The 15,406-nt window shown below is 41.6% G+C and overlaps 1 protein-coding gene across 1 annotated transcript in view; it reads left to right on the top strand.

The window, feature by feature from the left end:
- Positions 1 to 1,355: 1,355 nt before the first annotated feature.
- vps37d (VPS37D subunit of ESCRT-I) overlaps positions 1,356 to 15,406 on the top strand; it is a 32,451-nt gene continuing 18,400 nt past the window's right edge. Inside the window, exons 1-2 of the mRNA XM_044042793.1 lie at positions 1,356 to 1,568; positions 7,937 to 8,108. Of these exons, the coding sequence (XP_043898728.1) occupies positions 1,446 to 1,568; positions 7,937 to 8,108 (295 nt within the window). The 5' untranslated portion in view covers positions 1,356 to 1,445. The remainder of the gene's footprint in view (positions 1,569 to 7,936; positions 8,109 to 15,406) is intronic.

Here is a 15,406-nt window from a genome sequence, read left to right as displayed (position 1 = left end):
ACAAGAATCCAACGTTACCATGACAGCAGATCACTTTTTCACTTCTTTGACCTTGTTTTTAGGTTATAAAACAGTGACAATAATGAGAATAAATAGTTTATTAGCAGTTACCTTCACATTTATTTAACTGCTTGTTTACAAGAAGCAGAATAATTTTTTTTTTTTTAAGTTTTTGTGTAATCTCTGCTTCATACTCCCTCAGCTGTACAGTTAATCGCTGATGTTGTGTCTCTAATGTAGCTTTTGGTGTCTGTTACTTTTTAAGACACTTAAGTGTATATGATTTAAATTGAATCGAGTGACGACTTCAATTTTGAAAAGTTTGCACCGGAAGTTAGGCTTAAATACAAAGGCTAAAGGCTCTAGCTTCATATAAATACAGAGAGAGCAACATTAAATTAACTATTTATTTTATATTTAACATTTAATAAAAATAGCATAATTCATATTTTATTTAAAACCTGCTTTGTGTTGGAAAACAGCTTAAGCAGATGAAATAAGGAGAGAAGCATGTGGAATTTTTTTTTCCATGAATCAGTAGTTTAATCCAGCTGTGTTCCTGCTTCTTCCTGTTTGAATGTTTGAACTTGTTTCAGATCTAATTTGTCACAGTCAGCATCAATTTTTGCTGAAAACGCAGGTTTTTTCTTCAAATTCAAATTATTCATACTATAATGGTGCCAGTATGCGTCTGCATGTGTAGCATATACAATAAGTGAATATTTTTCAATTTCAATTAGATTTTAATAAACATGTGACACCATTTTAAGAGAGACTGTGATGGAAATCCCACCAAACAATGCAGTGGCTGGTATATCTTGCAATTATTTGTAATAACAAGCTGTCAAATTGCTATATTTGCTTTTAAATCATAATATTGTTCTTTGTCACTTATTATTTAGTTGTTGCTTGAATTAATCATTTTATGTGGGGGTGGAGTGGCTCAGTGGTTAAGACTGGTACCCTGTGTGCGAAAGACATCATCGTCGCAAGTTCGATTCCACCCCTGGCTGATAGTACTCGATTCCATTGTAAGTAGCTTTGGATAAAAGCGTCTGCTAAATGACATGTAATGTAATGAATTTGTAATGCATGGGATTATTGAAAAGGGTTACATTTAATTAACTTTAATCATATTACCGTAAGTGCAGCTGTAACTATATTTTTATCACTCTGTTACTATTCATACACTTTATGCTTATTTGAGTAATTTAGCTTTTCTGTTGCATGTTATTATAGTAGTAGTAGTTGCTTAGGTTTATCAAAAGTTTTACCAAGGGTTAAATTTGTATTTTTATTTTGAAAGGGTTCACCGGAAGTGCAACAGTTAACTGCATCCCCCGGCTTGACTCTCCATGCGGACAGATCGCATCTTGCATTCCGACGGCAGCGGGATGTAACCGCTGCTGACTTCATGTCTCCGAGCCGCGTTGTGAAGGAATAAAATGTCCCTGGTGAAGGAGTCCGGCTCTTGTCCTGACGGTTACCGGGCTCTGAGCACTAGTGAGCTGCGGGAGCTTCTCCAGGACGACGACAAAATGGACCAAATCATCCGACTGAATGAAACGGTGGGTTCCGCTGCTCTGTTCCCCCCGAAGAACCCGGGGTGTCCGGAGGAATCTGCGCCTTATTAACGCTTCATTACGTCCCTTTTATCGCCTGTAAAGATGCCGTTTCCTCGTTTTCACTCTGCGTGTTTTGTTCTCTCTTCGCTGAAAATTAGTGTTTATGTATTTTGTGTCGTATAACATGATATGTGTAGCAACGTAAATCCGCTTATTACATGGCTCATCGATCGTGTGCGTGGCGAGCGGTCGCATTTCGAATCTGGTTTTTACCGACTTTTTAATATTTGCGTAAATTAAACAGATGCCGAACAGAAGATGTAAAACAGATTTGTGGATCTGTACAATGTTCGCGTGATTAGTTTGATCTACAAGTGTTCGTAGTGCACAAAAGGCATCGTGGTGTTGAAGCCGCTATGCATTTGCAGTCCTTACGCCAAACTCCGTTTAAATACCTCGCAAAATAGAGTTTTTCCATCTCCCTGCACTTTGCAGTACAAAGTGGGAGATTACCTAAGAAAGCGTTTTCCTTTTTATAACACACTTTCGATTTCGGCATCATTTGAATGTATTCAACATCTGCCATTTGAAAGAAATGTCAACTTTTTACAAGTACTCTTCATGTGACATTTTCATTCTAAGGCTGTTCTGACGTGCTTATGTATCTTTAAGGAGAAGTGTCATATCCTTGCATTAGGTAGCATCCTATTGTGATACATTTGTGCCGAATGGAAGGGTGATGTATAAGCTTATGAAAACATTGAATTCATGTTATTTAGTAAATGTGGTTTTGCGTATGAGCATAGATGCAGGTATTTTGAACGGAATTCCGCATGCATTACACTGCATTAGTCATACCATTGATGTGTGTCTCAGGGCTACATTATGAGCTTCCTGGTGTCAACCAATACTTCTTACTGACACACACACATACATGCATGGGCCCCATTTTCATTAGGTGTGCCTTGGGGGTGCTCAAACAGAACATAGTCTCTCCATCAAGATTCAGCGGGCTATAGAGTTTCATTGCGTTCTCATGGCTGTGGCTGGGGTGACAACAGCAGCAGTGTGTGCACTGAAACAGTACCAGTGTGTGCTCATCACCATCAATTATGTTCTCGCTGTGTTAATGTGGAGCGATTTGAGAAATTAGAATATTCCTGGAAGAAGAAGGTCCTCGCGATGAGAACTGCTGGGCGGCACCTTTTGAGTTGACGTCTTCTCTGGACCCCACGCCACTTCTTCTCTGATATGTTAAGACAGCTAAGGCTGAAAGTCATGTGATATTGCTTAAAAAGAAAGAGAAAGGCATGACTTGTTGGCGACGGGTGTGACATGTGAAACCTGGCTCTTGTGAGTGAAATGGTACGTTGGAGCCAGAGCGGTTGACTCTCCTGGAGAGGTCATACAACTCTTCCCCTGGGAGACTATTGAAATTCACCCAGTGTTCCATTAACCTGTCATTAGCTTATCATATAAAAATTGTGACATTCGCTTCCAGTGCTTGGTGCAGCTGTATTATAATCATGAAGCATATGTTTGCTGTGATGATTTCACAATGTTTTTTATTCATATGAGCTCTGGGAGCACAGCGCTTCATTAATCTCATGCAAACGACAAGTGTTATGTAAACTGCTGAGTTGAATCAATCATAATGTCATATATACTGCAGCTTTCTTGGCAGCGCTCGTCTCGTCCTCATTTGTAACTGTCAGAACAAGAAGCGACATGTCCGCTGAGTACAATAATCTGACACATCAGGTTTTTGTCACCGGTGCCACAGCTGCTTCTGCCGCAGCGTTGCTGTGATCTCAAACAGGCTGGCAGATAAATATCAATCCAAAGAACTTTTATTTATGCAAAAGCACCAGTTTATATGATATGACAACAACACACAACCTCCGGAGAGCACTCATCAGTGGTAAAGTCAGCTTTTTGCTGCCATGAACAATAAATAGTGGTAAAAAATAATAGTGTGAAAAAAAATTCATCAACTATTCTGTTTGATGAATGTTGAAACAAAGCTTGTCATAGCCCCACAATAACACATAACAGCAGGCGTGTTTGGCCCTTGATGGTGGTGGCGGCTTTTTGAAGTCAGTGTGTTTATATGCATGTTAAAAGTCTGATTTTAGTCAGACTAAGACATTAATTCAGGTTTACTTAATGTCATATCAACACGTTATACAAACGTTGAGCTCGTCTTAGTCGGAATAACATACGTGGATAGTGCGATTCATAGTCCGATTACTCCGGCATGTATATGCTTCGTCGGACTGGAGTTGGACTTGGCGTTCTGTGCATGCACCAAAATGTCCTCCCCGGTCATTGAATCTGAAGTAGAAGGAGACGACGTATAAACCGCAGTACTGCTGGCGGAATTCATACGTTGGCAGCGTCTTTCTTCAGACAACACGACAACCACATGCTCTTACAGACGTACAGAACCACAACATGGTCCATCTCACCGACCAATCTCACCGGCACTTTTTTATCCAGTTACATAAAGGTCACTATATTCAATACAAACTAGCTTGTATACATGTATACTCGGTAAGTTGTCCGATTGCCTGTCTTAGTCAGACTACGGCCTTAGCTCGCTTAAACTGTGCATGTAAACATACAGAGTGTCTGTCATGGCCGACTTCATCGTGAGAGTTGCTAGTGTTGCTAAATGTGATTAATCCGCCTGACGACAAACTGCATCTCAATTTCATTTGGGATTGAGTCTGGAAAAGGGTGTAGTCACTCCCTTCCACCTCCAAGAGGTGTACATCAAAATGCCTCGGTTTGCATTTGGATAAACCTAGGTTCACTCAGTCCAAAACGTGACGGCAATGCGGTGTCCTCCATTGTTGGGTGCACGTTGTCCGAATAAAACGTGTCAGAAAACACTGGCAAAGGGGGAGAACTCTATTTGGACAGTGTTCATTCATTCATTATCTCGCGCTTCATTCTCCACCATGAGGGCCGTGGGGGGTCACTAGAGCCAATCCCAGCTGACACAGGGCCAAAGGTGGGGTCACACCCTGGACAGGTCGCCCAGTCCATCACACAGAGACAAACAATGATTCACTCTCACGTTCACAGCTACGGTCAGTCTGTCCAATTAACCTCGGCATGTTTGTGGACTGTGGGAGGAACCTGGAGAAAACCCACACACAACATGAGGAAAACATGCTCTCACTCCTTACAGAAAGGCAGAGCTGGGCCTTTTTGCTGTAAGGCAACAGCGTTAGTCGCTGAAATATGGTTTCAGAACTAATGTGTGACACTAGTGTTACAAGAAGGATTCCCTGTCATGGAAGAGACTTCTCTTCTTCTTTTCATCTGAGGGGCGACTGTTTAATTAACGCCTCTGCGTTACAGAAGTCTCATTAGGTTTGAGTCTCACTTCAGATAAAAGAGAAGCACCTATTTACTGCATTTCAAGTGGTCAGACACGTCCAACCACAAAAAACAAAGGCGGCGCTGCTCTTTTGTCTCCTCCAGGATCTGAGTCGCCTGCTCCCAGAGTGTCATTTATCAGGGACGATAAACAATATATCAACTGTGTTCTTACAGCCTGTGCATCACAATTCAACAAACATTTTGCTCTCAACAGACTGTGTCAGTTGTTTGATGAGTAGAGTACACAAAGCAGGAAACGGAGTGTCCTGTTTAGGGAAACTTGACGCATAATTGGTTCAAAACACGCCGTGTTATTTTTATTCTCCTGAATCAGACGCGCCGTATCTCGGCCCGTCGTTTGACCACAGGGCACAGTCTGGAAATTCCACCGGACTTCAGACTCATGCGTCCTTTTTGACAACACGTAAAATGTGAGACAGATGCAACACGGCGCTGGACCAAGTGAAACGGGCCTTTGCGTCCAGAGTGAGTGACTGCTGAAAGGGAAGCAGTTGAAACCGAAATGTATCCGGCTGGGCAGAGTCGCAGGAATGCTGAGACTGATGGAGCATTCAAGAAAATTTTTTTTTGTTTTTTGTGCAGTGTGGAGCTCACAGTGTGGCTTTGTGTCGGTGTTTGTGAGACACTTTTAACTGTTTCTGTACAGTGACGCTGTGACTCTACGTGTTGGCAGTGCTGAGCTGCTGCAGCTCATTTGAGTAATTTATAGTTTCCCTGTGGTCTTGTGACAGTGTGACTTTCCCAACCGCTCCCCCGCACGAGCATACCTCACCCAGCATGGTGCCTTAAAAGCCATAAAAGGTCGGAAATTTGACTTTTCAACATAAATTGTATGAATAAAGGTTTCATCTGTATATTAATCCCATTTATGATTTGATCCCATGTATTTTATTATGTCATTGCTCCTCTCATGGACTGTAAGCATTAACATGTGGCCGTGGTTACTATTAGATGGCAGCATCTTCGGGTTAGTGGGGGCAATGTTTTTCCCCTCTGGCACGCCTGCGGGACATCACACTGGGGGTGTGGTTAAATCCTCGATTCCACGCCGTTTCAACCAATATTCGTTTTCGTTTAATAATGAAACAGTAGGGATGGGAATCACGATACCAATAATGTCACGATACAGTGATTCTGTGATCAATATACTGCAAGACAATCATATACTGATACATCATGATATCTGTGCAGGATTTCTCTATTTATTCACAGCATGGAGAATAGTGTATTTATCATGGATGGGCAGGTAACCAGTTTTCCCATTAGATTAGATTAGATTAGATTAGATAAACTTTATTCATCCCCTTTGGGAAATTCAAGTATTCCAGTTTTCAGTGATCTAAAACTGAGTTTTCGTGTGGATGAAAGAAAAAAAAACACATTAAAAGGTGTGAGATTCTTTCAGATATGTGTGAAAATAGCCTAAATAAAGTATGTGCAGCAATGGTTTCCCTCCCAGGTCCAGGTAGAATAAACATGATTAGACACCTCACTACAACTGTGCCAATCACTTCACCTGGTGCTTCCCCCGCTGAACCTGCTGCACAGCAGCTGACAGAATCCTTGTTTTTAAAGCAGAATTATTCACTGTTCAGGTGCAATGTGACGATTTCTGTGAATTAACTGAATGTCTTTGGGTTCATGATTAAATTACCCAAGTCATTTATATTTTGGAGTTATCTTCGTGGAGTCCACCTTTCCTGCATGAGATTAATAGGAAATAACATAACACAACTTTGTGATGGCTCACAGAACATGAAAACACAGGTGGTAGGCTGCTTAGCCATCACGCACACACAAACACACACACACACTGCAAATATTTGCAGTAGTTTCATTGACTTTGTATGGTTTAAGCTTCAGTGTGTTATCTGGTGTTTGAGTATGTCGTGTCATACAGAAGCTGAACAGAGAGAGTTGATGATAAGACGGTTCTCAGGTGTTTAGCCAATGCCCTTGTCCTTCATCAGGTACAGGTTTTACCAGAGCAGAGCATAAAGAAAGTCTGACACAAAGGTTCCAAACACACAAACTTGATTTTTATATCTTAGCAAGGACACATCGTACACATTCCTTGTCCCTTAACTTAACCCTAACCAAAACCAACTCTAACCCTAAAACCAAGTCTTAACTCTAAAAAAGCCCTTTAAAGTTGCGGGGACCAGACAAAATGTCCCTAACTGTCCTCACAAAGTTTGTTGTTTGTTCCTGTACTCACACACACACCTCCTCTCTCCTTCACCCACGAGTCCCTGTGTTCATATGAAGTCATGCAGCTGTGGTGGGTGTAGCCCCTGTGCTCTCTGCACGTTTAACACCATGAGTCATTGAATGCACCGCGATAACAAACATGGTGGGATTTCTTCACTCTGGAGCTAAACTCTGCATCTGTTGGTTTGATGGTTTTATAGCGAGTTCTGTTTACATCGGAAGTTAGAACTCGATGACCGTGTTCATGAAGACAAGTTAAAAAGGACAAAATTGTATACTCTAATTAGGGTATGAGAGTATTTGGTTGTCGACTCACTGTGGCTATGCAAAGTATATTAAAAACATTCAGAACAAATGTTTTTTCAATTGCGGCATTTATAAAAACTAATATTTCTACTCCAGTGAGTAGTTGTAGATTAGTGGACTTTGTTTCTTCGAGCTTTCTTGAATGCATCTTGAAGCTGCTCCTCTAAACTCAACACACTGTGAACCCTGCATTACTTTTACTTGCTCTCATGCACTGGAGTTTAGAATATACAATAAATAAGACCAACAAATTTTCTAATAGTATTTTTCTAGAAATTCCCATCCCTACTTCTTATGGCAGTTTGCATTCAAACAGTGTGGAGACACCTCCGTAGTAATGGCAACTTGCTAGTTTGATGCATTCATCTCAAGAGAATTGTACATTTATGAATCAGGAACAGAAAAGAATCTTCTAATCAGAGTTTTTCTGATTTTCTGTTCAGTTCCAGGAGCTTCAGGTGGACAGGGAGACGCTGCTGACCTCCAACCGGAACTTGGCCGAGGAGAGCCTCGCCCGGCGACCACGTCTTAATAACGGCAAACTCCAGCTGGCGGAGAAATACCGGGAACTGTCCAACCTGGCAACCACATGCTGGGAAAAACGGAGTCGGCTCGGTGAGTGTACATAAAGGAGGGGTGGGGTGGGCTGGGGTATCGGGTTCTGGTTTCACATGGATGAAATGCCGGTAAACGATCGCTATGGAGACATAAATCAAAAAAAGTGTGTGGTGGTGGCAAGGTCACTGGTTCAAATTCCAGGAATGGATTAGTGAAAAAGTCCTTGCTCCGTGAAAGTGAAGCAGGAATTGTTTTCATTTTGCCAGTGACAGCGCTGCTCTGCGTCTGACCTTAGAACAGCTGATTATCAAGCTCACGTGGCCTCACAGCTTTTTTCACGGGCTGCAAAAGAAAATAAACAAAGGAAGAAATCACAGGGAAAACCCAAGCAGCATTTGCACCCTCACCACTGAAGGTTTAGAGTAATTACACATGAAATCACACAGTGGCTCCTCATTGTCTTCCCTTGTAATTGCAGTGAGACTCACAGCTTTTCCCTGCTGCACCATCACAGGCATAGAAAGCAAAAAAATACCCCTCAATCACCGTCAACTCGCTGCGACACTTTCCGCTCATTCGCAGAGTTAAGGGGAAGTTTCACATCAGAGCTCAGAAAAAGCTTTCGGGCTGTCAGCAAGACGAGGCTTCAACTGCTCATCGAAAGCCTCAGCGTGACTGTGCTTTGGTCATGGGAACGAAATGGAGCATATCAAGTGCCAGCAGGAAGCTTCCAGCAGTTGTCAAGGAATTTGCAGGGTGAAAAAGGGGGCCTTGTCTTTGTTTAGGCAAGTCAAGCTTGTGACGAGGCAGCCACAGGACTGCGCCGGAGGATGTCGTCTAAGCCTCGGCCTGAAATCTAAAAGCCTCACGGGCAAACTGTAGGAAATTCCTCGCGCTCGTACAGCAGAGCCAAGCCGAGAGCAGGTGATAAAGTAAATCTCTCCGCCTTCATTTCCCGACATATTGTCAACTGCTGCTTGTGTTAAACCGCGAGTGTGAGCTTTAACGGAGCAGCTCTAAGTGCCGGGTTCTACCCTCGTGAAAAGACATCGCCACATTTCTGCATCAGCTGCCGGCCACTGATGGAAGTTGGGAGGAATGTTAAACTTCCTGTCAGTGTGAGTGTGTGTGTGTGTGCGCGCGTTACACAGATGCTGTCCCGCCACCCCAGCAAAGCAGGATGGGCGGGGGTCCGTCCTTCCTCTGCTAAACATCTGATTCTCGTTTGGTGCGACAAGGAAAGAGGAGGGTGAAAAAGGAAAAAAAAACAAAAACGGTGAATGAAGATGCTTTTCTGAGAGGAGTAAACTGAGCAGAGATCAAGGCCGACAGCTGTATTGTTTCATACATCCTGCGACCAGTGAAAGCTGGCAGAGTGAGTTGTGTCTCCCAGGTGGCGTCGAGGCCTTGAGTTGTTCTTGACATCCACTCTGCACAGTTTCTCACAGATTTTGTTGGCATCAGAGTTTCTCTGTTTCTTCCTGCTACTGCACTTTGTATCAGTCATTGGCTCCGACGTTTAGACTTTTGAATCGGGACTTCAGCTGATTTCCTCATCAGGAGTCAGGACTCGTACTCTCTTGTCCAATTTTAAATGTAATTGTCTCTGTTGGCTGATTTATTACGAATGAATGAATATTGATAAGTTACTCAAACTTTATTTGTTCATTCTGCTAGTGTTGCAGTAAAGACCACAATAAAACAGCTAAATCCAGAACAAGACTGTAACCGAGTCAAGACCATGATCAAGACCACAGTTGACCCAAGACAAAGACCTTTAGTTACCTGGTTTTAGGGTTAGAGTTGTGTTTAGGTCAGGGTAGGGTTAAGCACTGAACTGTGATGGTTAATCTCAGGGTAAGGGGCTCGGGGATACGTTATGTCCTCACTAAGAATGAATGTGTGTGAATATGCTCAATGGTATCAGGTAATATTCATGTGAGCATGATTTTTGGGGAAAATGACAGCCATCCTTTAGTTTTGTCAAATCTTAAAGCGGAAGTATCACAGAATATTCTGCATTGCTACTCTGTCTCGTCTACACTGCAGATGGAAAAGGCTTCACTGAGCACAGACTCACTCTCTCTCTCCTTTATGTGGGTTTTAAAGTATTTTCATCATTTTTGAGGAGGCTGCACATCGAGTTATATTACACTTGACCGTTTTCATTATTTCATCCCCTTCGCCGACTGTGCATCTGTGATATCCTAATATAAACACAATTTCTCTAAAGCATGGAGATTTAATCTCGGAGATACTCAAACTGATACAAATCCGTTAAGACTACTTGCTTAGTCGAGGCCCACATACATATTTTTCACGCTCCAATGGATAAAGACAGTAGATCAGTGTGAGATATTTACAGCGCAGCTGCAGTGCTATTTAAAACATCAATACGTGCTGTCAAATTGAGTGTCACTGATAAGAAATCAAAGAGCTGCTTTCCAGACTTTTTTGGCTCTTGATGATATCCCGTGAAAGATGTACAGTATGTTAAGAGGTTCAAACCAGACTTCACTGCAGCCAGAAACAGTTTTTGAGTCACGTCCACGCTCAATGGCACACACCGACGTTCACAAAACGAGCGGCCAGTGAACTGCTTTTATATTCCCATGCGGCTACTTAAGATTCCTCAGTGGGTGTTAAAATGCAGTGTGTTACTCGGCTGAAGTGGACGTAGGCGAGATGTGGAAGCTAAACGACATCGACTGAACAGGCGGAGCTCGGCAGCAGTAACCAGACACCGTGTCAAAGTCTGGATTTAGAGGGAAATATGCATGAGGCTGCAGTAATGGAGTCACAACGCAAAATGGTAACACACAAGATGCATCTTGAAAATGACATTATATGGAAGAGACCGACCATTTACAATATTTCAGCATCTCCACCTGTTTTTATTTTAGTTACTCACATTCTTTTCCATCCCAGACAACTTCACTTCCTGTGTTCTCCCATCATTGACTCGACCTGCTCCTCCTTAATTAGGTTCAGCTGTGTCCTGTTAACTCACCTCAGTCGTTAGCCACTGCTACCCTTTCAGAGCCCCTGGCACACGGGAATGAATTAAGGAGAATTCGCAAAACTTTTGAATCGTATTGGCTTTTTCATCCTCATGGAACCAGCGTTTTGGGAGCTCTAAAATGCCTAAGAAAAACGCCACCCTTGCGTTTTTGTGTGTTCAACCAATATGCAACTGGGGGTACGCAGGGCATTGTGGGTAACCACAACCAAAACATATGCATGTATAGAATGATAGCCAGGAGAAGGGAGTTAGAACGAGGTAAAAGCTCTGACGGAAATATGGTCAGACGAATATATATATAACAACTGTGATCTTTTCAATCAACTGTGAGCTCTTATGTGGCGGAAACAGAAGTTGCTCTGCATTCATCAATACATGAGTGACTTTCCTTTTTCATTGTTTGTCTCGTCTTCTCCTTCAGTTATTCTTGGAATAAATTCTTGAAAGTGTGAAAGCAAACTCGGACCGGCTGAATGTTACAACCCCCAACTGAAGCAAGTCCCCAATCGTACCCAGTCAATAAAAACATGTTTGTGAGGTAGTAGTTTAAGAAGACTGTTTTTGTCTATTTTTGTGACTTAGATGAAGATCAGATCCCATTTTATGACCAATTTATGCAGAAATCCAGATAATTTCTCGGGTTCACATACTTTTTCTTGCAAATATACAACCAATAGGCAATTTTGGGAAAATGAGGATGTCATAATGCCACCTCTCTTGCTGTCACACATTTTCGTTGTTGTTGTCATCGTTAGTTGTATTTCTATGGCAGTGTTACAGCGCCACAGCTATCATATTGTTTTCCCAAAGTTGCATATTGGTTGCACACACAAAACACTTGAAAGACTTACCTTGAAGGACTTTAGAGATATGCATCTATGGCGTCTGTCATTAAAACATTAATCCACTGATAACATCAGTGAACTTTTGATATCAGTGTCAGGTTTAAATTTGAAAGGAAATCAATACTTGTACCATCATGAAAAACATGAGATATGCCTTTGTGACTGCTTCAGCACCATGTGTCAGTTTTATGAGAACAACATCCTGGCATCACTTTAGTCAAAGCATTGTCAATTGTCTGACTGTGGTTCATCGTTTGATGTCGTTTAGCAGCTGTTGTTTTTTGGCTGTTATGTCTGTGCGCAACACCCAGACTGCACCCTTTGTCTGTTATAGTTCTTCTCCAATCTCCTTAATAATTCACAGACCAATCTGTGGTTCTTGTCAAAGGAGCACAAAAGTGCTGAAATTGTGTTCAAAACAAATGTTAAAAATAATAATAAAAAAAGAGTTGAACTTTCACCCACTGGCCACACAGTAATTTCTCTTTACACCCACGAGTTCAGCACAAACGTGGATCGGAAGCTGAGGATCCTTTCACAGGACTGTACTTGCTGTGTCTTATTGTCACACCTTTATTTGCGATGTCAGGTGTCGTCATCAAATCGGGATGCCAGGGTTTGTTTCTACTCATCACACCAAAAGAAGAGGTTTTCATGTTCACTTCCTGTGAGACTGTATCTGTCCACCTCCTCTGTTGTCAGAGAACAAAGTGCATATGTGTCTGTGATGAAGCTATTCTGTCTGGGACTTTCCATAGTCAGACTGGAATAAAAGGATTACACCCCTTTGAGTCAATGTCAGCAAGTCACTTGTGGTCTCTCAGGGTCTGAAAGATCTGAGTGTACTTCGGTGTGTGTGTGTGTGTGTGTGTGCGCGCGATACAAACATTTAAGATGTGTTTGCGCTGTCGGGACAGATTCGAAAAGTGAGCCCAGTGTGTGATACATATTTTAAGGATTCAGAGTGAGAGAAGATGCTGAGCGAGTTGCTCATAATCGGTAGCAGTTCAGTGAAGCTGTCAGACAAAACACAGGGTTAGAGTTTCCATCTATACTGCGGCAGAGACACTTTCAGCTTGGCTGTGCACCATCTCAGTGAACACAGCTGGCCTCGAGACTTTGCATTTGGCTGTTGTTTCTTTTTTGTCCCAAACCACCTAAGTCAATATGATTGAAAGCATAAGGAATAAGAGCTCCGTCTCATCTAAATAAACTTTAAAAGCATGTTCAAACAGCTGCAGTGTGGAATAATGAAGGCAGGAAGTCATACTTCGGTCTGGCATTTGGCTTGCAGTGATTATATTTCCATATTCTAGTGTTAATCACATTGAAACAATAGTCTGACTAATACACGACCACGTAAACAGATACTTAAACATGAATTAGGTCACGCTCCATACTCTTAATCATATTATGTATATGTCTAATTAGATAATAATGTCCAATGTATTGTTTTCACAGTTGTGTGTAATGTAGACGTGAGTCATGATCAGATTAAGCTTGGTAATGGTGCTTTTGCATGCAGCAGGAAGCCATTTCACTTGCTCGACTGTCGTCACCGGATCGTTTGTGTTTACTCTTGATAGTCACAGCCCGTTACTGCTTGCCTGTGGCTAATGCTACACCAAACCAGCAACCAACCAACAACAGCGCAACTGATGACTTTAATCAGGTGACACATTTTTAAGAATTACCAGGTAATCCAACTTCTTTGCTCATTTTTTTCCAAGCCCTCTCATGAATTTTAGCTCAAGTTTGAGTAATTACACTTGAGCGACTTGAGTGTTGTCCATCATAAGTGACCGATAATTCCATCTTCTCTCGTCTTTTTGCAACAATGCTGTAAAAATTTGACTTCCCATGTGATGTGGATATACCAGAACTTACTGTAGAAATGGGATTATGGATAAAATATCCTGTTAGCAACTCATATCAGCATAGATTTGATAAGATTTTGATTGTCTTATAGGGCTAAAACAATTACTTGATACATTGATTAATAATCGATTACTAAATAAATAAACTAAAATAAATAATTGAACTGAATCATTTTGGTTTGTGGAGAAACAAGACATTTGACAACATTGTTATTTCCAGATTTTCTGACATTTTATGGACCAAACAAGTACTCTTAATCAGCAGATTAATCAATTATGAAATAACCACTACTTGCAGCCCTCGTAATGTCTTAATCAAAATAAAGGTAAATAGTCTGATTATTGGTGTCCATTGTGTCCGTCTCTTTTGTCCAGACTGAAATATCTTAAAGACCATTGAGTTGATTACAGTGAAGTTTGGTTCAGATGTCCACACGGCCACGACGACGACTCCCAATGGCTTTGATGAACCTTTGACCATTTCCTATAGTGCCACCATAAGGTTGACATGTGTAGATTTTGTTTGAAATTTAGCTGGTACGACAGACCACCCACTAATCAGAGGGTTGGTGGTTCAATCTTGTCTTTGGTAAGACACTGAACTCCAAAATCACCCCTGATGTGTGTTCCAATGACTTGTGATTGTCATTAAAAGTCCAAAATTTAACCCGTCTAATACAAACTACAGTGGGTTGCAGCAAAATATCCCCAAAAATATTGGCAGCCACTTGAACACCAGCTGTATCTCATGTTTAATGCTAATCAGCGAATTTGCTTACTCTGAAATGAGCGCTCCAAAAAAAAGTGTTTGGCATTGTACGTTGCATGCTTAGCATCAGCTTGTTAATATTCCCTAACTACAGCTTAACACAGCTGCTAGCATGGCTAATGCTCTTAGTCATGTTTTTACAGGAATTCCATTGAATGGTTTGTACGCTCCTAATGTGGATGTCCGTGTTTTAAGCCTGGAGAGAAAGAGTTGTCAGAATTTGGCAGAATATGCCAATGTTGTGAAGTGAGAGAAAAGAGGAAACTATAAATCCTAAAGGGGAAGTGTCAATGTAGCATGAAAAAGAAGGGAAAGGATGAGTTCAGTTCATTGTCCTGGAGGCGGTTTCATATTGGATTCAATAGTAAAAGTGTTCCTCTGCAGTCGAGGTGTAATGATTTATTGGTTGGACTGATATTTGTCGTTTTCATTCATCTGCACTAACTGATCATTGTGTTAATCGGCAATTCATCCAAATTTCATCCCCAAACATCTTTTTTTTTACTTATAGAAAACCCATATCTGTTATCCTCTACTATACAGATTATAATACTTTAACTGAGGATCAAGACAATGCCTGCTCTCTTCCACACGGCCATAGAAAAATTCCTTGTGATAGTCATGTCTGGTGTTTTGGATCGGATATCCAGGTACAAAGCTGCTGCAGGTTTTGTCCTTGCACTGGTCATACAGGCCTCAGTAGACATCGTGCTCATGCTGAACATCAGCCCTTTCCTGACCAACTGTGGAGTTAAGAGGGACACCGATGAAAGCATATGGGGACTAGTTCTTTCCAAATGGGAGGAAAACAGGAAAAAGTCCCTTAAATAGACTGATTATAA

The sequence above is a fragment of the Solea senegalensis genome, linkage group LG13, assembly GCF_019176455.1.
Source record: "Solea senegalensis isolate Sse05_10M linkage group LG13, IFAPA_SoseM_1, whole genome shotgun sequence".
In the NCBI taxonomy this organism is placed as follows: Eukaryota; Metazoa; Chordata; class Actinopteri; order Pleuronectiformes; family Soleidae; genus Solea; species Solea senegalensis.
This window is presented reverse-complemented; position numbering and strand designations above follow the sequence as displayed.